This window comes from Amblyomma maculatum, chromosome 5 (genome assembly GCF_055883805.1).
Source record: "Amblyomma maculatum isolate TAMU_Amacu chromosome 5, ASM5588380v1, whole genome shotgun sequence".
Taxonomy (NCBI): Eukaryota; Metazoa; Arthropoda; class Arachnida; order Ixodida; family Ixodidae; genus Amblyomma; species Amblyomma maculatum.
This window is the reverse complement of record NC_139348.1, coordinates 126,790,367-126,816,865: the sequence shown is the minus strand read 5'-3', so window position 1 is coordinate 126,816,865 and position 26,499 is coordinate 126,790,367. Positions and strand designations below refer to the sequence as shown.

Below are 26,499 nucleotides of genomic sequence, written 5' to 3'. Positions count from 1 at the left end.
TACCCGAAAAGACAACCGTGAGGATCCTGGGGATGTGGCTCCAATCGAATCAAAGGTGTCAACACACACTTAATCTGCTCAAAACCTCGACCCAGCCGGTCGCCCGAATGATAGCACGGGTGACCAGCAAAAAGATGGGGATGAAGGAGCCCGACACACTCAAACTTGTCCGGAGCCTCGTTATTAGCAGAATAGCGTATGCTCTACCTTACTTCAATATGACCAAAGGAAAGGAAGACAGAGCGGACGCCATCATCAAAATGGCTATCAAGACCGCACTCAAGCTCCCCAAGAACACACCGAACCACAAACTAGCAGCTCTGGGTCTGCACAATACAATACAAGAATTAGCAGAAGCCCAAATCAAGTCACAGCTAAACAGACTTCTACAAACGAGGACGGGAAGACGGGTGTTGGAAAGACTGGGATATAGAACACACCTACAGGCTTATAACAAGACAAGAGAGGTATCGCGGGAAGTCAGAAATTGGTACCGAGTTCGGCCCATACCAAGAAACATGGACCCCCGCCTACACCCGGGAAGAAGGCAGGCAAGGGCAGAGTATTATGAAAAAACATTCGGCCAACAAGACACGTCAAGGTTCACCGACGCAGCCTTATACGAAACCAACGCAAAGAGGGCGATAGCCACGGTCACAGACTGCGAAGGCCGGGAGGTAGTTAGCGCCTCGATCCAAAACTGTACAGTCACGGAGGCAGAGGAAGTGGCTATCGCACTGGCCATTAGGCAAGGAAGAGAAACGGGAGAAAGTCTGACGATACTGTCAGACTCTCAATCCGCATGCAGAAATTTTCAACGGGGTAAATTATCTAAGGTAGCGCACCAAATCCTTTCCTCCACAAGCGAGCCAACAAAACAATACACTCAAACACTAGTGTGGATTCCGGGGCATGCAGGGATCACGGGGAATGTGTACGCAGACAGGGTAGCACGAGGACATGCAACCTACCGTGCGCCCAACAGTCTCGGGACAGAGGACCTGATTCCGCTTGACCCTGACTACACCACAATACTACAACACTACAGAGGCTTGCGGAAAGTATATCCGGAGCCGCATAAAAAGCTCAGCAACGAGGAGGCCATAGATCTGAGGCAGCTACAGACGGGCACCTTCATTAATTTACACATATTACACATGATGCATCCCACGACATTCAGAGACGAGTGCCCGTGGTGCGGGAAGACCCCTACCCTGTACCACATAACATGGGAATGCAGCTCACATCAACTACAAAAAATTGAAAACCCAAATGAAAGACAGTGGGAGGCTTTGCTGGCCAGCTCTGACCCGGAGGCTCAGCTCTACCTGGTCACAAGAGCTCGCAAACTAGCGAAAGCCAGTGGTGCCCTGGACTGGGGGCGCCAACCGCTCGTCAGCCTCGGTTGAAGAGGCGAAGAAAAGATCCCCGAGCAGTTGATAAAGTTCACTCACTCACTCACTCACTCACTCACTCACTCACTCACTCACTCACTCACTCACTCACTCACTCACTCACTCCCCATTTCTCTTCAACGTGGCGATGAGGAAAAGCGCTGAGCAACATTGAGGGGCTCAAATTTAGCATGTACGCGGATGACATCAATCTCTGTATAAACCAGAGGAGTGATACGACTGCAGACAGCGGCAGACACAGTAGTGGACTACGCGGCTAGTAGGGGGCTTCCGTGCTCACCGCAGAAATCAGAACTACTAGTCTACAACCCAAAATCGTTGAGGTGCAAGCAAATCGGAGAATTCGATATCAAAGTGGAAGGAATGTCGGTACCAAAGGTTGATCAAATACGATTCCTAGGGCAATACATTCAAGAGAACAGAAACAACGATGGAATACTAAAGAAACTGGAAGGCTACGCCACACAAGTCATAGGAATATTCAGGAGAATAACATTGAAGGGCAGAGGCTTAAAAGAAAGGAGCTTGATCAGACTTATGCATGCATATGTCATAAGCCACATAGGCTACTCTAAGCCGTATTTAGACCTTAGAGCAGAGGAAAAAAGAAAATTAGAAGCACTCATTAGACGATGCATAAAGAGGGCCCTGGGCCTACCTGTGAGTACAGAAATGCTGCTCGCTATGGGGGTACACAATACGAGGGAAGAAATAACAAGCAGTCATGTGTCCCAACTCGAAAGGCTAAGCCAGACAACAACAGGAAGAGCCATTTTAAATATGGTAGGCTTAGAGACAGACAGAGGGATGCAACAAAAGTCGAGCATCCCACAGATATACCGAGATAAGCTAATCATCTCCCCTCTTCCTCGACACATGCATCCCATATACAACGAGGAAAGGAGGCAAAAGAGAGCAGAAGCACTCAAAAAGCGATTCGAGCCACTGGACAGCAAGGCAGTTGCATACGTTGATGCAGCGAGTGGGAAGTCGGGTGCGGCGGTAGCCTCGGTAGTCGACGGCCGAGGCGCCCCAGTATCGGCAGCCACTATCAGAAGCCGCAACTCCGAAACAGCTGAAGAAATTGCGATTAGCGCTCGCTTGCGTAGGAACGGAAGCAAAATTCATATTTAGTGACAACAAAACAGCCATCTACAACTATTAGTAGTAGTAATTGGTTCACAGGAAGGGAAAGGAGCAGTATCTGTCACGCGATCTGTGGACACCTGAACCGCGCCGTAAGGGAAAGGATGAGGGTTGGAGTGAAAGTGGAAATAAAGGGGAGCCGTAGTGTACGGAGTAATTTCGACCACCTGGGGATCTTTAACGTGCGCTGACATCGCACAGCACACGGAAGCCACTTCGTTTCGCCTCCATCGAAACGCAGCCGCCGTGGTCGGGTTCGAACACGGGAACTCCAGACAGTAGTCGGGGGTCTGACCACTGCACCACCCCGGCGGCAAAGGGCAGGATCGCACCAGAAGCGGTGCGAATCCTGATCGGAAACCGCTGAATAGAAGTAAGCTTAATATGGACTCCAGCGCACGCGTCTGTTCCTGGTAACGAGGCGGCAAGTCCAAGATCTCTACTTCCGGGTAACCGTGGAGCCGCCTGATCCCCAGAACATGAACGAACGTCTATTAAATTACGCAGAAATAGTCGAAAATTATAGACAAAGCAGAAAACTGGTGCCACCACCAGATAGGTGTCTGAACAATAAAGAGGCGATCGCATGGCGGCGTCTACAGGCAGGGAACTACATCCACCCGGCCTGGGCTTATCCCATCCAGAAAGATGAGCGACAGGGCGATAAATGCAAGCAATGTGGGGAGAGAGGGACCCTCAACCACGTAATTTGGAAATGCGCTAGCTCCCCAGGGGCTAAGACAAAAAATCTTAGTAGAGAAGCCTGGGAAACCCTTCTGCAGAGCGAGGAACCAACTCTTCAGAAGCAAGCCATCTGCCTGGCGGAAGAGGCCGCAAGGAACCAAAACCTCTTTGCCTGCCTGCCTCTAATCGCGGAGGTTCCTGCCCCTGTCCCCTAGGCCTGCGTGCCGGGGAGTAGGAGGCCTCCTACATCGGTGGAAAAATAAAGTTCTTAACAACAACCACAACAATCTGTCATTATCATCACTGTCACTAACTATACCACTATCATTATCGGCCACTATCTACCACTAACTAGCGGTGGCGGCACGGTGGAGGTCTACATGGCAACCGCGCTAGCATGAGGCTAGACAAGAACCGAGATAATTTCTCACGTGCCCGGCATGGCTGTCAGGATGATGAGGCGTTAAACGCTCTCACCTAAAATTCCGATTGATTTATAGGAAGGGAAAGGCGCGGTAACTGTCTCACTTGTTTTCTGTGGACACTTCAATCGCGCCGTAAGGGAAGGAAGGTGGAAGAAAAAGCGGCAAGAGAGAAAGAGGAGCCGTAGTGGAGGTCTACGGAGCAATTTCGACCACCTGGGGATCTTTCGCATTTCTCCACTGCAGAATCCGAAAGCCTATGCCTTGCTGCTGCGAACGACACATCGCGCTCCCCTTGTCGAACGCAACCAGCATTCTGTTGAATGCATCAAAGTTCACCAGTGTAATTAGGAAAGAGTTGCTGTAGTGGAGGGCTATGGGATAATTTACACTACACATGAACTTTTACGTGCACTCACAGTGCCAGTTTCTCAATGCTAAACCGCCAAGCAAAACCATGCCCAAACAGTGCTTATGAAGACTAATTGTGTAAGCACAGTTGAACCCTGATTATTCTTATCAATGTGCTGGTAAAGTTTCACTTCAAGATGACCCAGACTGGCCTCGCAACAATAAAAACTCTTTAGTTGGTTTCATCAGGCTAGGACATTCTACCTTTTCTAAAAGCTTGGTTACCTTCAGATGACATACCCAGAGGAAAGCTGCACTGCCTCTCTTCTTTCAGTGCATAAACGGAAAACATTGCTGAACCTATATTACAGAATAATTCAGTATCATATTTGTGCCTCTCCATCAACACTTTGCATGCCATAGTGAAAAAGATTATAAAAGAATCTGTGGTTGTTCATGGTAAGTGATTACAAAGACAATATATAAAGCCTGACAACATAAATTTCATCACGAATACAATATGTGACTCCTATAGCTGGTCTGCCCTCTCAAGATATTTTGCTAATGCTGTATGTACAATGCACTTTTTCTAGCAAGAGGTATCAATAACAATTAAAAATAACAGATAACTTGCATGTTGTTAGCACATAATTATTCTAATAAAGACAATTAAACCCATACAGGTTATAAGTATTTAACCCAGTTTCCTTGTAGCAAAGCCACATCACAAACTTCTTTTGCTTGATCAACAAGAAAAAGCATTAAAGTGCAATGTATCAATGAAAAAAAACAATTTGAATGCCTTGGTACCAATGAAAATTAGAACCATCTTATATAAAACACTTAAGCATTTTGCACATTACATGTGTTTGTGCAACTATAGCTTCAGTAACTTTATCTCTGGAAAAACATCAATCAAAAAGTCTGGCAAGACAATCATTAAATGTCATAAAAACCACACACAGTCAGCCTGAAAGCATGTTAAGGAGCAATATGGTATGGCACAACCTAACATTATTATGTAATGGCTCCCATTGTGAGGTTGCCCTTTCTATAGTATGATTCACAAAACAGCAGTTGCTGTACAGTCACAATATGCAGTGTCCAGCATATAACATGTTATGAATAAGTGAGATAGTTTTAGAAAACAAATACCACATCCTTCAATGGCACCGGTCAATGCTTTTGTATCGATCATCAGTAAACAACATAAACCTGTGCAAAGTTTGTATCCTTCTTTTCTTCCTCAATGCCCTTATCCTTATTTTCCTCCTCAATGGGCACATCTCCCTCTTCCGCTTCAACTTCCTCGGAAAAGTTTGTCTCGTCCACATCCGTCTCTTCTTCCTCAAACCCCATATCCTTATTTTCCTCCTGAAAGGGCACACATCCCTCTTCCGCTTGAACCTCCTTGGAAAAGTTTGTCCCCTCCATGCTAAACACTCCCACAGATTCTTCCCCTTGGTCCAGTCCAAACTCCTGCTTAACTTCTGCCAGTTCTTCACGTAATGATTGCAGCTGCGTCCGGAGTGTTGCGTAATCCTCTTGAAGAGATTCTCTTGCTTTACAAAGCAGTGTTATCCTATTACTGCCCCCTGTCAATGGAATCCTGATGCGTTTGAGAGACGCCCCTGCTTTCTGCCTGGCAAGGGTGCGTGACATGTTGATTCGGAGTGTCTCGTATAGGGTGTGACACCATTTACACACGACACCTTTGTTTGGCAGAGCAATAGGGCATTTGACATGCCTCCAGTGCTTAAAAGAGTCAACGTAGGCACACTCAGGCTCCACTGCTGGGTACATCTTCAGCGTTGGACCTCCTCTGCAAACACAAATTGCGTTCAGGGCTCTGAGCAGTTCTTCCAATTCAGCAACGCTTGAAAACTCTGTGTTGATGCCACTAATGGACTGCACCGGCTTTCCAAGCAGCAAGACAGAGACACTCATATCACTCTTGACATGCATAGTTTTGGGAGAGTGAACAGTTGCAATCAGAGGCTCGTGCCTCAAGACAAGCTCGGAGAACACAATGTCACGAACACCATCCACGTCAATGCAGTGAACTGCCCACGAATTGCTGGGCAAGTTGACCTGTTTAGCGACACTAAACAGATCGTCGAAAGAGCTCAGCACAGCCATCGCCACAGCACTGTGGTTAGTCAGCTCTGGTTCAAGAGTAACGCATTGGGGAGATGTTAGTGTTTCACCACAATCAACCCTGCTGTTGAGGTTATGCACAGGAGGTATAAAGTGTGAGGAAGTGACTGGGTACATCCCATGAGACGAAACATTTAGAGCCTCATTTCGCGACTTTACAGTCCCTTTCACTTGATCTTCAGAAAGCGTGTTTTCACAGACAGCTGTGTCACATGGTAAGTCAATCATTATATCACATGGCTTTCTAGGCTGGATATCTGCGTTATCTGTTGCATTACAAACCCGCTTCACAAACTCTTGTGTGAACTTCTGTGCAATGTTGTGTGGTCCTTTACACTCCATTGCTGTCTTCTTCGCCACCTCAGCCTTGTCACTTTCCCCTGTGCTCTGAGAACTGTGAATAGCATTACTTAGTCGTCCATAACATCTCATTGTCTTCGCTAAGTTGCTTTGGCTGACAAGACTGTTTCCCCTCTCCACAGAGCTCTGTATACTCTGTTGGTTACGGCCTAACCGTCCATAACACCTCAATGATTTCGCTAGAGTGCTCTGAGCCTCTACGTGATCTGGTGACTCACGCACACTGCTTGCAGTCTTTTTCAGCTTGTTCTGGGCAGTGTCATTAGGTTTCTCGTGCCCCGCTGGCGCTTCTTTCGTCACCACAGTCCCGTCACATTCGCCCGTACTTCGCAGTCTCTGCAGGTCATGATTAGGTCGTCCATAGCGCCTCAGTGACTTCGCCAGTGTGTTTTGAGAAACTGCACCAGCATGTGATGTACACTCGCTCCTCTCACCCTTTTTTAGCGCATTCTGTGCACCGGCATTTGGTTTCTTGCACCGCGCAGCTGCGTCTCTTGCCACTTCGCTTTTGCCACATTTTCTTCGCGACACCCGAGGGCCACAGTTCAGCTGTTTGTTGCACTTCACTGCCACTGTCAGAGACTTTCTGCTCTGACTTTTAACTTTGGTCGGCCTCCCCGGCCTCGGAGTCGTAGCCCTTTTAGACTCCCCTTTGCGTTTTTTCACAGCCTGTGCTTTAGTCTCGATGCGCTGGACATGGGGCGACGGCTCAAATATGGACGGAACGGCGTTTTTCGTCAGGCATGCATTTCTTTCACCTCGTGCGTTGGTGCGACGTTTGTATTCACTTTTGCGCGTTCTGATAATAAAATGCGGCTCGAAGTGTCTGTCGCAGACTCTGTCACTCAGCTTGAGCTCCCTGTCTGTCCGTCCGATCACTAGGTTCCATTTGGCGCGTGCCTTGTCATCCAAGGGAGCACGGAAGAGAAACCGCTTCTCAGTGCACAGTTCGGTGCCAGTGTTGCAATTAGGCACGAAGCACTTCACCATCGTAATTGATTACAGTCAGTCTCACGATCAGAGCAGAGCTAACAAGCACTGTTATTTTATAACACAAATGTAGAAGCAGTTCAAGGCTGGCACTTTCGTGAAGAGTGGTCGTGTTTTGACGCTGTTTGACGCTGGTAGACACAAGAGATGGACTAGCAGTCGACCGCGTCGGAAGCAGACATACGTCAAGCGTGAGGAATGTCTGAACACTTAAGAGGAAAAGCATCCGAGAAATTTGACAAACGTAACGTGCTCGCACCTGCCAGCCAGAAACACCATGCAGAACGCGCCTCATTTGTCGAGTAGCTGGATCGATGACCACGATGACTTCGAAGAGTGGTGGAGTGCGATGCACATTTGGTGGCATTGATTTGGGTTAGTATTTGCTGCTCTCTTGTGGAGAGATTTTAATGCGTAATATTCCGAAACTTCAAGAAATGCATTGTGAAAATTATACCTTTCTTACCTTTCTTAAGCTGTATGCAATAAATTCTGCTTATATTACTACTGTTACTACGTTACCACGCTACAGGATTTTTATGTGCCGTCATCGCATGAAAGGGGAGCGTCGCACTGGGCTGGGCCCAACCTAAAGTATAAATTTTTCAGACCAAGCATTTCCTTCGCTGTGCTTTGCCCCCGCTGCGCAAAAAAAAAAAAAAAAAAAAAATGCAAACGCTTTTTGAAGATCAAGGCAAGGCAAAAGTGTTCCACAGCTCTCACGGGCCTGAAAAGCAACACTTTTCTGATCAGCTGTTGAAAAATTCACTTCAAATTGACAGCAGAAAGTACCTGGCACTGTCACGGCACAGACACAGCAAACACTTGGAGGAATACAGATTGCAAATAGACATATTTCATTATTCATTTCTTCCATGTGCAATTCGGGATTAAAACTCTTCAAGCCAAAACTCTATGAATGATTGATCTATCATCACATTCCTTTCAATGATTGTATTTCAAGGCATAGAGTTTTGCAAAGAGAACCATAATATAGTGCTCTCTAGCACTATAACCATAAGAAATACCGCAAGTGCCTACGTACAGCTCAATGCATCTTGTTCGGTTTTTGCCAAATGTTTTTTTTTTTTTTTTCTTCTCACGTGAACACGTATTTCTCCAGTGTAATGAACCATTTATGTCGCCTCTTTATATTTGTGCAGCGTTAGTATGCATTAGAATGCACTGTTTGCCTTTTTATGGCTCACCATTGTTCCCCAGTCCTGCCTATTTATGCTAGCCCTTTTGGGGGCTAACATAAAATACGCAAACGAAGCCAGCACCGTCGAGGGAATCGATCCCACGACCTCAAGAATTCGCATGCCACGATAACAATGCTGCAGTTATTCAAGCCGACTACTTGTCTACATTGCGAACTGCATGAAATTTTCATTCCTTTCTTTATGTGCGGGTAGAGGAAAAGCGTATCTGCCTACCCTTTCTTTTTGTCTAGCTTTCTTTCTTTCAGGCTTAGGCAAAGGGATGGATGCACGAAACGGAAAATAAATATTCAGGTAAAATGTTCCCCTGCCACACAACTTAGAATGAGTGGGTGTGTTTGCCAGTCACCATGTTCAAAAGTGTACAGTTGCTTGAAGATGACTCTTGTTGGGGCTCTTGAGGAGCCTCCTAGCACCAAAAATATCAGAATACAAACATGTTGTGTCTTCATGGATTGAAGACCCACAGAACCAGCAGACCTGATGATGAAACTGAAATAAGTAACTTTTGAATTCAGATATACCATTACAACAGTTAGTGTGCAGTTCTGAATAACACATTGAACCCCATTTTGAAATATGTGATAATTTGTAATGCATCTAAATCGCGAAGCTTTTCCATTGTGGTGCAAAACCAATATGTCACTTAAATGAGCACAAGCATTACATCGCAAAGGAAAGTATAGTAGGGACATTTCTCGGTCATATGTTACCCTGTTCTGAGGAAAGAGGAAGTAAGGTTTAGCAGCATTGTTCAAAGTGACTAGCAGATCGGCTTGTAAACACAAAGTAGAATTTTACTTATGCCAATTATGAAAAAAAGCAAAGCAAAGAATGTTGTTTTGTTCCACAGTGTTTTGTTCAACAGGGGCTAAAGAGTCATTACAAGCATCACACTACACACACCTGTGGAATAAATCATATCTACCTGTGTGCTGCTTTATAGTTGTAATGGAATATCAAAGTCATTCTCAAAGGTTCACAGCTAAGGAAAAGCCTGTCCTTGTCTGGGGATCAACTCATTGCCAGGATCATTCAACCAATTGCACGAACTAGAAAGACCAGCATACATGGCAGGGCAGTGCCAAATAGATTACAAATTGAATCGTAAGGACTGTCACAATGTACATATATCACCATGCACAGGCCCCAATCAGCCTGTTCAGTAAACTTGAATGGTAGTGCTGGATGCCATGGAAAAGCTCAAGCGCTACATGTACAGATACCGAATATGGCGGCTTCCTTCCATTGTCTTGCAATTATTGTGAAAGATTGGAGATTGCTTGGCCTCCGGTCGCGACAGATAGGGGCAAGTATGTCACATGACACAGCACTCATTCACATAAAGTCTATAGTGTCAATATGATAGGTGCGCCAATATGCAATTTCAAAGCCTTTCTTATCAACAATTCAGTTAGTGCATTGAATTTGGATAATTACCACCTTGCTAGTGAAAACAAAAAAAGGAAGATAGGTTAATGAAAGCTAGTTTGTTAACATCCCTTCACCCCTCCCCCCTTACCAATAAGAAAAACTCATTGCATGCAAATAACTTTCGGCACTAGAGCTCAGTGAAATTAGTATGCCTGCCTATTTACAGATATGAGTACTGTAAAGCCTCCCTGGCAGGTGTGTGCCTACTACTCCAAGAAAGCAGTGCCAGCCTGATGACCACTACATCACATTGTTCTTTGTTCAGAAAATACAGGTTTACAAACCGCAATAGTGTAGGTAGTCAGATGAAACATTTAAAATAATCTTTTTTTCCTAAAAGTAGCACTCATGACATAGAACTGTACACATCAGCAGCTTTTACTTGCTGAAAAACGAGATTTCCATGTTGCCTTCTCCAGAAGGTCAACTGTTTTGCTCCTGCGTTTGGTAGCGCACCACCTCGATCTCCTGCCTCAATTCCTTCAGCTCTCTGCTAACCATCTCGATTCGCCGCTCGAGCCTTCTGTTCGACCTCCTCAGCGCACAGTTCGCTTTCCGCAACTGCAAAACATCCTCTCGAAACATCCTCGGCACCCGGATGGCCTTAAGCGGTATCGCAGCATTCTGTCTCGCTATGGCACGGTTCATGTTCACCCTGAGCGTGTCAGAGAGACTGTGGCACATTCGGCACGTATCGCCCGGCTCCGTCAATACAAGCGGGCAATGGTTGTGCCTCCAGGCGCTGAGCGAGTCCAAATAGGCGCACTCGGGTTCTGCCTTTGGGTACACCTTGCTGTTTGGGCCTCCCTTGCAGACCCGCAGCGCGTCCACGGCACGGAGAAGTTTCTCCAGATCAGCGACGCTCGAAACCTCCGTGCTGACGTCGGCAACGGACTTGGCTGTCACTCCCATTAGAAGGACATTCACAGTCATGTTTCTCCTGACCAGCACGGTTCTGGGCGAGTAGACGGTCGCCATCTGTGGCGCGTGCTTGACCACAAGCTGGGAGAAGATCATGTCGCGGACGCCGTTCTTGTCGATGCAGTGGACCGCCCACGAATTTCCTGGAAGACTGAGACGCTTGGCGACTTCGAAAAGATGGTTGAAGAGGTTTTTTGCTGCCGACTCATCCTGGGCTCTCATACGACCGTCCGCTGCTTTCTTGGAGGCGACGACTTCAACTGTCGCCCTCTGCGTGATACTGTTTGCATTCTCGTATTTTTCTTCCGCTCCCTTTTCTGCGCACCCGACCTGGTCTCGCGAACTATCAACCTCACCCCGACCTTTGGCATTGGCGTCAAACTGTTTGACCGCGCTCTTGGTGCCCGAAAGCAGTGTGGACTGTGAAGGCTCGAATATTGACGGGACAGCGTCGCTCATCAGTCCAGGTGGCCTTTGTGCGGGGAAGGGGGTTTTGTACAACGTCCTCCGGATGTAGCGCGGTTCGAAGTGCCTGTCGCAGATTCGGTCCATGCGGGTGAGCTCTCTCCCGGATTCATCGGGACCCACCGCCTCACGCCACTTTGCCAGCCTCTCTTCGCTCGCCGGAGGCATGAAGAACGAGCGCTTTTCGGAGCACAACGGAGTGCCCGAGTGACAGTTGGACACGAAACACTTCACCATGACGCGTCTGCATATGCAAAGCAACGACGAGTCGACGATGCAGGGCTGGATTGTATACTCTTGTTTTGGGTATCAGGGCTTTGCAAACTCTGAGCACAGGCAGTCGACACTTTACATGACACCGATGACACGGCGCAACCAACCAAAATAGCGCACTTGCACTCCGTTGTAAAAAAACTACTCCGCGCTTCCAAGCAGTTCTTTTACCTTTTACCTTCTGCGAGTTCTGCAGTTTTGCCGGTTTCCGATTTTCCGCAATCCACTCGCAGTAGCATCATTTCTCCAGTGTCAGCTGTTTTCACATAGAGCTAGCGAGCGACTACCTACATTTTGTTTAAGGGAGGTACGGGTTAGCGTTGGTACGGGTGTCCTCTGCCGGTTATTCTCAGATAAACGTGCAACAATAAGAAAATCATTCATCCTTTTACAAACACTGCAAAACAATACAAATTAAATAAGGTTACCGCATAAAACACCACGAACTGAACTGAACAGTTTCTCAGTTGCTCAAAAAATCAAAATGGCGGCGCCCTGCTGATGAATGATAATGCTCGTTCCTTGCTCCATGGCACGGTGTACCATGCATGGTTAAACGAGTTTGAAATATGCGCTCTGGCATGCCATCTTATTGCACTGAATAGTCACTGGCAGCCTAAAAAAGAACATGGAATGCCTCAGTAGAGGTGCGTTCGCGGGTCTTGGTGTCGAGCATTTTTCGGACGTCTTGTCTCGCTTGACGTTCAGCGTAATCCAGCCTTTTCTCTTCCTGTGTCGTCGCATCTTACACCAGAGCTCCTCAGTACTATCGGCAAGCCCTAATTATCTGCAAGAAGAAAAAGCATTGGCTCGTTCAATGAGCGGGACACAGCATAATATTGGCCGCACATGTTCAGCGTTAAATGGTTAAATGAAGTCGGAGGTTTGAGCTGTTGCTGAACCTTCTAGGGGGATTGGCCATTAATCAGGCGGTGACTAGAATTTTATTTGAAATCAATTAATGGGAAAGAAAATAGAATAGACGGTAAGACGCAAAATAAAGGAAAAAAAAAAACGGATTCGGAAGAGAGAGTTGGAGGTGAAAGATGGGCGTCCTGAACTCGACTTTAGGAGTTGGTTGGTTGAAGAAAAAAAGTAGAAATAGTATGCCTGCAGGCGTTTTCTAACTAGCAGGTTTTGCTGCTATAGATCATTAATGTACTTACATTGAAATGATAGATTTGTCTTATCTCTTGCAGCTCGAAAAACAAGCTTGCCGGCCCGGTTCGAGTAAGTCTGCGTGCATCTGTTTCGCATGAACAACGCGAGTTACTCACCATTCTTATATTTCTGTTTGTCCTCTCGGGGAAAGCAGAAATTAAGGGGGTAGAAGGAGCCTTGCGGGTTTAAAAACATTAAAAGACACAGGTGTCGAGTGAATTGTCACATATATTGCAAGTAACGTCTAACGTATACATCGTCTGATTCGCCATGTATAGTTTCGGTCTCTCGCCATTTTATAGCATGCAGCATGTAAGCTATTCCTTAGTTTCCACTGCAATGTCTTACTTTGTCTTGTCTCAACTGCCTGCATAATTTCCTTTCCATGTCGAACTTTTTTTTTTTTTTTTCATGAATGAACAAGCAACTTTACATCATATATATTAAACAATTTGTTTCCTCAAATAATGAAAGCATATTACTAAAACCTTGCTTCATTTGTGTTGTATAGGTTTCGCTCGTGAAATATACATTAAGAGACAGACACTGCGACTTGCTGCAAAATTGATAACCTTGTCCTGATACACTAAACTTTTATTCACTTCATGTGCACAACTGGATGCAGACATTAGCAGATCGGCCTAGAGAGATAGAGCAAAGTGCTCTTGGACTAATGTACAGAGAGCTTTGTATACCTGCATAAAGGGAGGCTCATCTCATTTGCTTTTATTTTTATATGTGCTCAGTTTTCTTTACCCTGAAGAGCACCACACAAGTGCTTTGGATGAGTGTGCTCACATTTTATGTAACAGACATCAATTATTACAACATTCATCTTTGCACCATGTGCAACATGGTGTAATAGATTGATTTTGTTGTATCATTTTATTCTTGTTTTTCGAAGTCAATTTTCAGAAACGGATGATTGCATGGTCCCTTTGGTGCTTATTTCCTTTGTTCATGTAAAGCATGTTGCAATTTCATAACTGCTGTGACACATGCTTATCTACTGCTAATGTATACACATGTTTGTATCCAGACTTTTTTAGAAAGTCAGTATCAAAAGTTTCAGGTTTCACAACAAGGTAGATTGATATCTTTGGCTCTGCATAGAATTCGCTGGAGAAAAAAGAAGCAGTTATATATTTGATGAAAAGTGTACACCATCGTGTGTTTTTATGCTGTGACAATATGCCTCTATTAATCACCCTCAGTCACTATGACCTGCAAGACAAGTCAAGTGATGCTTCAGATGCAGCCGAGGAAGAAAATCAAAACAGCGCAAGTGTTCGAACTACACCAGGAGGCAAAAACTCCACTCGTAAGTAGTTACAAAATTTCATGCATAGCAAAAAACAGCGTGCATTGGTAGTCCAGCAATCCTGGCGAAGTGCACATCTCGGATTTGTTGTCATGCAAGTGTATGCTCAAAAGATCTCAATTTTTCACCTTTTCACTAGACAATAAACTCGTCTAGAATACTCGAGCAGTGCTGTGGAACGTAAATAAATGGTTAGTGTGAAACAGGTATCAACTATCACTGACGATATCTGTGCTGCATGAGTGAAGCTAAATATACATTGGAACCTCACAGACACAAGCACGTTGTCCAACATAACGCAGCTGTGATGAGATGCCATTTCGTTTGCTCTAAAGCACACCACCTAAGCACTCTAGGCAGGCCCGATTGATTCCGTGCTATACATAACTGATACTCATGCTCTTATACATCATGTACCATCTATTTGAAAGTATATCTTATGGTGCCTTCCGCTGATAGCACTCTAGTGATCTTCTGTGTACTTACCTGCTGTGTTGCGCGTTCGCCTGGCTGCCATGCGTTCAGTGTCATATGTTCGCATTGCACGAGCGCAACTTGAGTGCATCACAGTGAAGACCGATGGTCGAGTGTTATGCAATCCCATCATGCAGCACATGCTAGCAGGCAACATCAAGCAGACAGTGCTGATGGCGCAGAAGTTTTTCACTCGACGATGGCTGGAAATAAGCTTTAATGAAGAGAGAAACGAGACGAAGCCTTTCAAGTAGGCATATTTCAATTTAATATTGAATATATGATAGTCGTTGCTATTGGTTTATTTTCCCTGCACTCATGGACTCGCTAGCCAAGGGCCCGCATGCCTTAAGCATTTGAGTTAATCATTTTAAGCTGTGCTAACTTGCAGTGAACATATGGCAGGTATGGCATGAAGTCATATTTCCTGGCAATGTTTAGGAACATGAAAAGATGGGTAAGAAAGCACTGAGATTCACAAACATAATTTTGGCACTTGCTCTAGCTGAAGCTTCACAATGCATGCTTTAATAAAAACCAGTAAGCATAAACCTGCACCTCGATAACCGCAGCATTTTGCAAGCATGTGAGCATGTACTATGTCACCTGCAAACGTCTCGTTTAAGCATGTGCTGTTAGTAAGGATTGCCTACCTCGGAAGCCATGATGAACGAAAGCCACAAAGAGTGTGTTTGCCAGTATTTTGCACATTCGACTTAGGCACGTGCAGGTTTTTGAACTCTTGTTTCTTTTCTTGTTGCCCCAAATAGTAATGGTGTGCAGGGCCTTCAGAATGATAGAATTGGTGAAGATGTGGTGGCCCTAGTGTGCTTTAAACAAATCATCACACCAAGGTTTTCAAGTTTCAGGTTTGATGCCAGAGGAGTGTATTTAAAATTACCACAAGCCGTGCACTTACAGAATTATGACGCATTCACTACTTTATTTTCTCTTCTGAAACAGAGCTACCATCGCTCGCACACAGTTTTAGAATGCTGCAATAGTGTTAAAAGTAGGACAAATACTTAGCTGGCTCATGAGGTGTTACTGTGTATAATAGTAAGCCAAATAATGCAGTTCAGGCTTCCGGCCAGAAAATATTGATACTTGGCAAGAAGGTTAGCTCAAGAAACACAACGGCTGATGACTTGTGTGACTGTTCTGTCAAGCAGGGCATATATGTAACAATATTGTGACAGAAAAGGTGTCTTCAAACTGGTTTTTGTGGATATCTTCTAGGATAGTTGTGATGAACAGCTGCGCGATAAGTGTGGGCATGCATGTTTGTAAGCCACAATGAAAGATCTCAGTTGTGCAGACTAGGCTATGGCCAAAAAAAAAAGAAGTAGAAAAAAAAGCACCCATGCTTTTGCAGAAGCGGTGGCACCTGAAATGCACAAAGATACGCGAGGTGGCAAGTTTCCCTGCAAGACTTGTGGACGTCGTTTCGACTCCAGGCTGAAGAGGACGAAGCACCAGTTTATACATGCAAGTAAGGTCCTTTCTGCCTAGTGGCACACAAATTGGGGTGTAACTAAGCGCTAGGATGGGCTGGCGTTATACCAATATTCTCTGGACAGTGAATTCTGCTTTGGTCGAATATTTAGGGGAATCCCCCAAAGTGGAGTAGATTTGTAATGAGGGAGTAATTACTCTTTGACATCCATTGACAACCTTGGACCAGGACGAAGGTTTATGAGAAAGCTGTATAGCTTTCTTTTGTAGCTGTATAGCTGCGCTTGGCTGGATGCCAGTAAATAATTACTCCCTTATTATAAATGCACTACACCTTGAGGGATTTCCCTAAATATTCGATCAACACTGTTCCCACTTCTGGTTATTGATCAGTTCACTTTTGCCCTACCATCTGATCTGCTCACCACCCTGGTTAGCTCAGTTGGTAGAGCAACTGCGCCAGAAAGGCAGTGGTCCAGGTTCCAACCCCCGGACGAGGACGAATTTTTCTTTGACTGCAAAGTTTCTGAGAAAGCTGTATAGCTTTTCTTTGTGGCGGTGTGGCTGTGTTTGGGTGGATGGCAAAGAGTAATTACTCCCTTATAATTAATGTTTTCCTTAGTCATGTTGATCCCTTTCACATTTACAATTTTTTTACATGCGGCAAGTGTTGTCTCCTCATGTGTAACATGCATGTGCACCATCGATAATGACGGCCACCGAAATTTGCCACCACTTCGCAACTTAAAGAAACTGGAACTGCATAAAAGACAGGTACCCAACAAGTGAGGAAACGATGCTGTTGCCCTCAAACGTCCAACTGTTTAATCATAGGGACAAAGTCATCAGTAGTATGTGCATGAAAAATAAAGTTCAGGATTTTGACCTTTTGTTGTAAATTGTGCTAGCTGATATGGCTGTGCGAACTGTAAAGCTCGGCGAACCTGTCTGGGATTGCCGAATTGTGCCTCTACGGTTGCTAACATATTAATTGCACAGGAGCATTCCATAACTACCTACCTAACAGTCGATGCCCTGAGTGCACATTTCCGACACATCTCCCGAGTTCTCTCTCATCATTTGGCCAGTCTTCCTATTACCAGGCCATGTACATTGTTTACAGAAACCGTTAATGCACATCACACTATTCTGCTCTCCTCGTTTGCACTCCCATCTAGACCATCCTCTCCACTGTGGAGCCTGCATCAACCCTATGTGCTTCTTTCAATACCTGGCATCAGGAAGAAGGTAGAGCTATCGCCAACAGAACTAAAACAAGTCACTCTTAATACTTTCATGCGCACCATGCAAATCGTTTGCAAGTCTACATCGACGGTTCGGTGAATGCCACAAGTTCTTCAGGCTCCATGCTCATACCCGCAATTACTTCAGAAATAAAAGCTAGGACAATTCACCGGACTTCTTCGACAGCCGCAGAGCTAACCGCTCTTCATGTCGCAATTAGGCATATCAGTCAGCAGAGCTCTCAGCGGTGGTCTATTTTCAAAGATTCAAAAGCATCCCTGCAAGCCTTAAAAGCGGCTCTCCGCCGTGGAGCCCATGAGCAACTCATTGCGAAAATACGAGAACTTCTTCACTATGCCATAAGTGGAGGACATTACATCATCTACCAATAATGGCTTCCAGGACACAGCGGCATAGCGGGCAATCTCCGTGTGCACAAAGTCGCGCGAACAGCTCCCAAGAGAGCGATTGTGTGTTGATCCCCTTTTCCAGGGCAAACGCAGTGGGCAGGCTTCGCGCACTTGCGCTGGAGCACACACTCGCCTTGTAGAATTCTGGCCAGTTTGCGTGGAACTGCCGTTTAAAATCCCTGGACCCTGACCTGAAGCTCCGGCTTCCACCTGGCCTACCCCGACGCGAAGAAACTTTGCTGTGCCACCTGTGGATTGGTGTAGCATTCACAAACTCTTATTCTTTTGTGATAGGTATGGCGAATAGCCCTGCATGTGCAACCTGCGGGTGCGACGAGACTATAGGCCACAAACTTTGTGAGTGCCCCATATACAGTGTGGAAGACAGTGTCTCTGCCATGCGCTGGAGCATCTTGATGGACGCCCACTGACTGAAATTAAGATTCTAGGTCACTGGCCGCGGCCATCATCGGCGAAGGCCTCCCAGGCACTGCTCCGCTTCATGAAAACCATGGGCCCGATCGATAGGCTGTGATTTTGCTGTTATATGACGTGATATGACAGTGACGTGATGTGATGTGATCTGATATGGCTTTGATGCGACTATACTGACTGCACCCATCCTTCTCTTACCCACCACTTTTATATCCACTCACCCCCTTCCCCCAGTGCAAGGTAGCAAACCGGTTTCTTTTACCGGTTAACCTCCCTGCCTTTCTTCCTCCTCATCTTCTTCTTCTAGTAAACTGTGCCTAGGGCCAACCTATGCAAAGCATAGTATGAGCAGGAGCCAATTCGGGAGCCATGTTTCGATGTGCAACACATAAATGTGTGCCGTCACAAATCCTTGATCCTATTAGCAGCAGCAGCATGCACATGAGCCACTTTCAAGGCCGCTGGAAGCAGTGCCCACTTTTTTGACCATTTGGTAATACTTTATTGCTATAAGTGCATGTTAATGTTTTATTTCATGGTGCCAAGTCGCCCAGAGTACATTCTTGCAGCATGGCTGTGCTGTTTGTGAATGATTTCACTTGTGCTCGCAAATTTTTGCCATGCTGAAGGGTTCTTTACAAAGCAGGCTGGTAATCAAAAAAGACTTCTGCGAACAGATTAATTATACTTGTTTTGTTGTTTTGCACCAGCCACATCTGTCCTTTGTGTTTTTCCCTTCCTGTCATGATCATTACGATAACCATTTATGTCTTGAAGTGGCAAAGTAGGGTTCATGCTCTTGTGTGTGCATCTGAGGTGTAAGTGGCAACTACTTATGAAGGTCAATTCTGGCACCAAGGCCACTTCCCAGGTAGCACTGAAACATTAGAGAAATGTTACATTTTTGTTTCAGTCGAACATTATTTTGATGTTGTTAATGTTATTTCTAATGTTTTAGCAATGTTACATATAAATATTGGTATATGTTTCCATAAACATTTAAACAACATAAATGTAACATTCATGAAAAAGTAGAGCAACATTGAACGCACATGTAAGCTCACTGCTCGTGATGGTACACAGCTTCCACGCTTTACAAAGACCACAATAAAGCACAACTCCACAATACAGCACCATTCCTACACTTACCTCTGAGCAAATAGCATAGAGTCAACCTTTTATATCCATCACCGACGGGTGTTCCATTAATGATAGTTGTGAATGGATAATAAGCAATACTTTCTTGCAAAATATTAGGGCTGTGTTTGCATTCTACGGTGGGCATCATCTCAAAGCTCTAGATGCAAAGAAGTGTTATTGAAAAAACATGGTTACTGGAAGAAAAAGGGCAAAAGTGCTGGGACTCAGTGTTATATATGCTATATGTTGTTTTATAGTTACGATCCAAATATTACTTGAACATTTAGGAAACAATATTAAAACAACATTTGTTTGTAACATTAAAATAATGTTTACAATGCAACATAAACATTGAATACATTATCATAACATTCAAAAGTCAATATTAGTAAAATGTTTCTTTTGAATGTTTTGCTAATGTTATTTTTATGTCAGAGAATGTTAAGCAACATCCAGGCAACTTAGACAACAAATTTATAACATTATTATAATGTTCGGTGCTACCTGGGTTACTATAGCATGCTAGCAAATGTGCTTAGAGTTGCTTGACATTTGCATAAATATACTAGATTGAAGCCTCTGGTACTCGTAGGTTTGGTTTTTTAGAGGGTTTTACGCCCCAAAGCGACTCAGGCTACAAGGGACACCGTAGTGGAGGGCTCCAGATAGATTAGACATTCTGGGGTTCTTAACATGCACCGACATTGTACTGCACAATGCCAGTGTAATACTAAAGCTGTGGCCATGTGGTGTTTGCTTTAGCAAACGTGTTTTAAATCTGCTGCTTAAAACTGGTGCATAAGGGGACACATTGTTGCATTTATGTTATTGTAAGCATCACGTCATTATTGCCCGACTTGTCTTGCCAGGAACTGCAGGCAGCATCTCACCATTGGAATGTGCCAAGTGCCACAGGATGTTCTCCAGCAGGCTCACATTAGCTGAGCATCAGGTGAGTGGCATGTTAATAATAAACCTCATTCGGTCTTACTGTGCATCCTTGAGGCATACTGACACAGTTTTACAGTTGTAGTGCTCTCCCCTTAGTGAATGGTGTTGCTCGCAACTAGTGTGTTTTACTGAAAACACCGGCATTCACCTGGGCCTGTATGAAGAAGTGCATATCTGGAAGTATGTCCACCTAGCTGCACGCTGATTGGATAAAGCATCCAAACGCAGAAGTGATGGCTGTACAACTACAGTTGACCCATCCTGTCATATAGGTGATCTCAACTGAACTCACACTTATCACTGTGGTACTAAAGTGGATGCTGCAAAACTTATGTTTTGAACAGTTATGAATTTATCAAACATTTAAAGCTGGAATAGATGGCCTTAATCGATTTATAGCGGATGGGACTGCCTACTCAACTAATGCAGTCCAAAATGGTAACAACGACATTTGAAAGCTTTTGGAAGATGGATATGTGCCCAGTATAAGCCAGATCCATTTGGATATGTCCACTCGGTGGGCAGTCTTAACTCTTAGAATAGAGGTTCACGTAGGCCTTGCCCAAATAGCATTGCTGAGAGACGTAGGGTGATGGAGACAGAGAAAAGATGGAGAGAGGAAGATAAGAGTTTCGTGTGAACAGAATTGATGAGAGACAAGGGATGAGGGAGACAGAGGAAAGATAAGAGAGAGGAAGAGATGTGGTGATCTGCTGCCACAACCTGGGGCTAGACAGGTGAATGCCATAGTTACTGAGCCAGTGCGATGGGAGGGGGCATTGCAATCCGCCTTTTCACAAGGCCGCTCTGCGCATGCGCACCCCATTCCTGTTTGAAAACAAGCCACCAACCCAGCTGCGCATGCCGGAGACCATGCACCTATCATGTTCGTTACAGGCGTTTGCGACAGGTGGCAGTAGCTGTCAAGTAAATACATCGCCACTTCGCAGGCGGCTGCGTCTTCCGAGAACATATTCAACCACTACCAGACGAATTTTCAACCACTCTCTAGAGGGCGCCACGTCTTGTGAAAAAGGCGGATTTTGTCATTTCCCCATCCCAGGCTTGTAGGATGCATAGCTAAAGGTGCAGCCTCACCTCTTTCTTTTTTTTCTTTCCATGCCAGTTTAAAATGCCCTGGTTTGTTTTGCCACGGTGTTTTACAATGCAGGCATGGCACGAAGGCAAGATGCTATACTCCTGCCCCACCTGTGGCCAGCAGTTCCGGCAGAATACCGGTCTGTGGCGCCACCTGAAGACGCACAACCCAAATTCCCCCAGGAGGCGTTACCCGTGCCCTCGATGCAGCAGAGAGTTTGCTCGGCTCGGCTACCTCAAAGAGCACTTGGCTACCCACGATGGATCGCATAAGGGCCGCTTTGTTTGCGACATCTGTGAGCGGACCTTTCTTCAAAGATCGGACCTCAGTCGACACCGGCTGACACATAGTAGTGAGCGACGGCAGTTTGAGTGCAGTATCTGTAAGCGACTATTTTCGAATGCCTCAAGCCGAAAGAGGCATGAGAAAGAACATGACCCAGCTCTGAGAAGAACCTGTCCCGAATGCGGAGCATCATTTAAGCGTCCCTGCCAGCTGAAGGAGCATGCGGTGAAGTACCATGGTGAAGCGGCACTCTTGAAGCTGTGTGTGCAAAAGAAAATACTTGGCAAAGTTGTGGATCGACTTGGGGATGGGAGGAAAACACCCAACAAGGTTGCTGTGCAAAATCATTGTGACACATTACCGCAGAGGAACAGCCTTGGTAGCACTGATGCCACCAAGGCCCAACCTGGAAGTAAAGGGGACCATTTTTTGAGGGAACAATTAGCTGCTTGTGTTAGCACAGTCTCCACCAGTGGCCTTCCAGTGTGTGCTAGGCTGGAAGGAAATGATGGTACAGGTGTTCACGAGGAGCAGCATTTGAACGAAAGAGGGACAATATCGGAACTTAGTTCCAACACCACGACTTTGAGAAGTGCAAGTGGAGGAGTGGAAAACCTTCTTGAAGAGACTACGGTAAATGCAGGCAATCCACATGATGCTTCGCGGAGGCTGCAGGAAGGCAGCAATCGGACTTGCATGGAAGTGGAGGTAGTCGACCAAGGTGACATACTTCAGCGTTCACTCAGAGGACTGCCAATGGACTGCATGGAGGAAGGTGACCCTGGTGTTGGCAGTGAAGTCACCACGTCTGAATTCAATTTCCTGAATGAACCTGACTTTGGGAGTCAAGCGTACTACGATTGGCTTGCAAACTTTACATCTGTCTGCAACCTTACAACGCTGCCTTTGGACAACGAGATGTTCACAAAGGTCACTCAGGTGTTGAAGACTATCAGCGATGCGCTGGCGGTGCCATCCGGTGTGCTTGCCTGTCGCGAGAACTTCAGAGTTTTGCTTAGCATCTTGGAGGACCTTCAGCGAACTGTCGGAAGCCATCTGAACTTTGTGCTAGAGAATTTGCAGCCATCATAACTGCCACCAAGTTCTGAGTTTGTGTGAGCACTTGGAGTTTATGTGCTATATAACAATTATGGGTGTCAAAAAATTAAAATATTTGGAATAGCAAATTGAGCATCGCCCTATTTGATTGTTAGAAGGAGTCAAATAGTGCATCTTTAACATTATTTGAAATGAATATGTACCGATCCTTTTGAATACAATTGCACTAGGTTCAAATTAGGCCTGCCATAGTATTTTTCTTCAAAGACTGCTTGAAATACAGGGCCGATGCTGATGCTCCATACCATTTTGCTATGATCGGTATATGAGGGATGAACGGTTCAGCGTAACTATTTATCCATTTGCATGGTGGCATTCATAATACTCATGCATAGCTACCAAGGCTGGACGACAGTAGGTTTGAGACAAATTCATCAAGCCCTGCCTTGAAGCCCAATGTCAGGGGGCCATGAATTAATTTTTTACCTCCTGCTCCTCATATATATATTTGATGCTCATTTCATACCTTGAAGTATGACTAATTTATTCTCGTTAGTCACAAATGAATAAAGTAACTTTTACACATACAGTTCACAAACTGAATTTATGTTGCGGCTAATTAGTGATAATTAGTGTTTCAACTTTCAACAGCTACAGCTTTAACCGGGCAATTTATAACATTTAAATGCAGCGCTGCCACTGGCACTTCACAGTATGGCTCATGCTGGACTAATATTAAAAAAATAGCAAATCTTAGTACAGATTTGTTGTGCCTCTATATGATTCGGATTTAATTCGGTGGTGAAACTACACTATTCATATTCAATATGGCTTGGAAAATGTTCATTCCTCCTTAATAATAAAGAGAAAGTACAAACTAGGGGTCTCAAGCACACGGCCCTTGGAGCTGTGTGGTGCAGCCTTTGTTCCGAAATCAGTCATTTTTCAACTAAAATTAGCTAAAAGGCCTTGTTCCCAGATGGCACGTATTGTGTGAAATGTGAAGAGGCATTAGTCACTTAATCTTTGTGAACCTGGAATGGACATCAGGTACTTTGAATAACAATGTACCGGACAACTCACCTTCTCTTTCATACCCAAGTATATGTAGACTTTTTTGTCTTTGAGACCCCTGGTATACAGTCTTCAAATGATGTGGCATAACATGCATTACGTAGCATCAGTATACCCTCTGTATAGAGCAGCCACTGTTGCTGCTAGGTACGCAGTGTGTTCGTTGTATGTAGGGCCGTCCCCCCGCCCCACTCACCCAATCAAATCCAGCAACCCCAGCCTCGTACAAATTCCTCTCTCCACTCTTTCTCATCAATCACCTCCCGCCCTGTCTCTTCCCTCCATACTCTATGTAAGTGATAAGGGGCATTTCTCTTTCCATATTGCCCTCTTGTCACCCCCCACTCTTATTTTCATCTTTCCCCTCTCTGCTGAAAGTGGGGCGGGTTTTCTCCCTCCTCTTTGCCACCTTGAAAACAAGGCTGCGGATGTATGGACAGATCTTTCAAACATGAGGCCTGTAAGGCTAAAACATTAAAGAATATTCATCGTTAAAGCTTTTCTTTTTACCAAACGAAAACTTATTGCAATGTGAAACCGTGTGGGCAAGCGATTGTTAATTGTGCTGCCCTAGGTTTTGACCTACTACATTATTAGCCGTTACTCACTACATACAAGAATCATTTGTTCGTGATCATAATCACTAGCTCGTCCAGAGTGCTCTTAAGGATTCATTAAATTACCTTATATTTTTTCCAGATGCCATCATAAGAATTCTCGCAGAACTCAAGCAACCAGACTTGTGATTCCGATATATTTTACACATGCCCTGCTTCCCTTGTTGGGAGAATCGTTGGACGTTTCTAACCCGTTGGAAATCTATTACAAAACATCCTGCTATTTATTTTTGCCTGCTTGTGCTCTCGGCTTCATGGTTCAGCCAGAGTACCTCCACTAGTGTCGCAAAGTAGTTTTTTTACATTTCGCCTTCTAGCTCTCTCACACTACAACAAATTTTGTTTTGTGATTAGTTACCCCTTCCCTGAAACTGCGCTGATATTGCTAGTTTTCATCACCACTTGCCTGGTGTGTCACCTGCTTTTCAGAACACCGCATTTATTTCACGACCCATCTTCACTAGCCTGAAGTCTCCCTCATTCTGAAGCATCAGCCACTTCTTGTTGTGCAATGTACTCATATGCCTGAATATTTGATGCTCCAGAGATCCGCCCTGAAGCACAGACGTGCTACTAAGTAAATTCACAAGAATTAACATTTGATAAGGCTTTGTTTCAATCTACAGTCCACATGGTGTACACACCGTTATGAAGTTGTAGCAAGTTGGTCCAATCCGTGCAGAAGGTGGCAACATCCTTCACCAGCAAGGAGGAAGGAAAAAACTGAGGAGAGGCCGTGACGTCACTTTTCGCGACCGAAAAATGCTGTGGCGCCACCTACACATGGGGCAGCTTTTCCCCTTGCACTCTTCTGTGTGCCCCTTCCCGTCTGAGCGCTTCTCCGCGGCATCAGACGCCGACGCCGTGAGCCATGCAGCCCCATAGCAACGCTGACGCTGTTGATATCTAGGCTAAAAAAAAGCATGTGACTTCTGGTACGTTTTTCGCAATGCATCTGGGATACATAGGGCCTCTCAGTTTTTTCCTTCCTCCATGTTCGCCAGTCATTGTGTAAGTCCTAGCCAAGCGACCTCACTTCCTGCACCAGAGCTAGGTATGTACTGGCATTTTGCATACACTAGGTCACCTTTGCACTTGCATCATCTACCATACACATTTGCATCCTTCGTTGTGGCTTCAGTGAAAACAATAGTTAAGCAGAAGCCAGGAGGTGCGTGCCAGCCTTCTTGGCAGCAAGCCAAGCCACCTGACTCTTATTTGCATATTTGCCCACAGGAAAATAACGCAGTTCGTTCACCACTGAACTTTTATTTTAGCATCAATACCATTGGGGATATAAAGAAGTTACAAGGGGCACCAAGCTGGCTGCCACTGATGACAAATCTTTGAATATGATCTTGATGAATTCAGAAGGCATACTGTAAATACAGTGTTGCACTCTTTTAAACGCAAAGGTCAAGGTACTGGTGGTGATGCATGGAAATGAAAACCTGTGTGACTAATGCCTACACAAGTGGTGATCATGGTGAAAAGGTGAACAAAGGTGGTAGTGAAACTGATGGCCCATACAGCGAGAAAAGCCAAGTATTGTTATGCGGGGGCTGGTGTATTTTGGTGCTACAAGACAATCTTTGTTGCTTTGACCAATGATGAAAACTGATAATTCGCAACGGAGCTAGTGCAAACCAGCCCAAAGGCATTCTCTTAAGCTTAGAATGTCACATAAAGGTACTACTATGCGTAACAAAAATACAGTAATTACAGTTGCTGTTTAAATGCAATGGACTGTCATCGACTGCTCCTCTCAAGCCCATTCATGCATACAACAGCAAAGTCCTGCAGTAACACATACTACAAATGTACACAAGTAAAGAAACAAAATGCTGAAGATAGTACAAAAATGATTTGCCAAGATATGACATGTCATAGAAAATCGTTAAAAACTAGTCGGGCTTTTAACAAAGAACTGCAGTT

At 45.1% G+C, this 26,499-nt stretch overlaps 1 protein-coding gene and 1 pseudogene across 3 annotated transcripts; both read left to right on the top strand.

The window, feature by feature from the left end:
- Positions 1-2,099: 2,099 nt before the first annotated feature.
- On the top strand, positions 2,100-3,460 carry LOC146189474 (uncharacterized; annotated as a pseudogene).
- An 8,884-nt stretch (positions 3,461-12,344) lies between these two features.
- Positions 12,345-23,735, top strand: LOC146189473 (uncharacterized). 3 transcript variants are annotated; one of them, XM_084604281.1, is made up of 6 exons: positions 12,345-12,485; positions 13,038-13,068; positions 14,214-14,320; positions 16,170-16,286; positions 20,349-20,431; positions 21,602-23,732. In XM_084604281.1, exons 1-6 carry the CDS (start codon positions 12,467-12,469, stop codon positions 22,904-22,906), a joined length of 1,662 nt encoding a protein of 553 aa, XP_084460407.1. In that variant the 5' UTR covers positions 12,345-12,466; the 3' UTR covers positions 22,907-23,732. The 3 variants fall into 3 exon arrangements, with proteins under 3 accessions (XP_084460407.1, XP_084460406.1, XP_084460408.1); XM_084604280.1 differs by lacking the exon at positions 12,345-12,485 and adding an exon at positions 12,530-12,721 and having other exon boundaries at positions 21,602-23,735; XM_084604282.1 differs by lacking the exons at positions 12,345-12,485; positions 13,038-13,068 and adding an exon at positions 14,932-15,044 and having other exon boundaries at positions 21,602-23,735.
- The last annotated feature ends 2,764 nt before the right edge of the window (positions 23,736-26,499 follow it).

Excerpts from the sequence above, each read along its gene's own strand:
- LOC146189473 (XM_084604280.1), top strand. The coding sequence starts at position 12,688 with ATGTTCAGCGTTAAATGGTTAAATGAAGTCGGAG. Across the intron at positions 13,069-14,213 it reads AGCTTGCCGGCCCGGTTCGA|TCACTATGACCTGCAAGACA; the intron begins GTAAGTCTGCGT and ends AATCACCCTCAG. Across the intron at positions 16,287-20,348 it reads GCACCAGTTTATACATGCAA|GAACTGCAGGCAGCATCTCA; the intron begins GTAAGGTCCTTT and ends TTGTCTTGCCAG.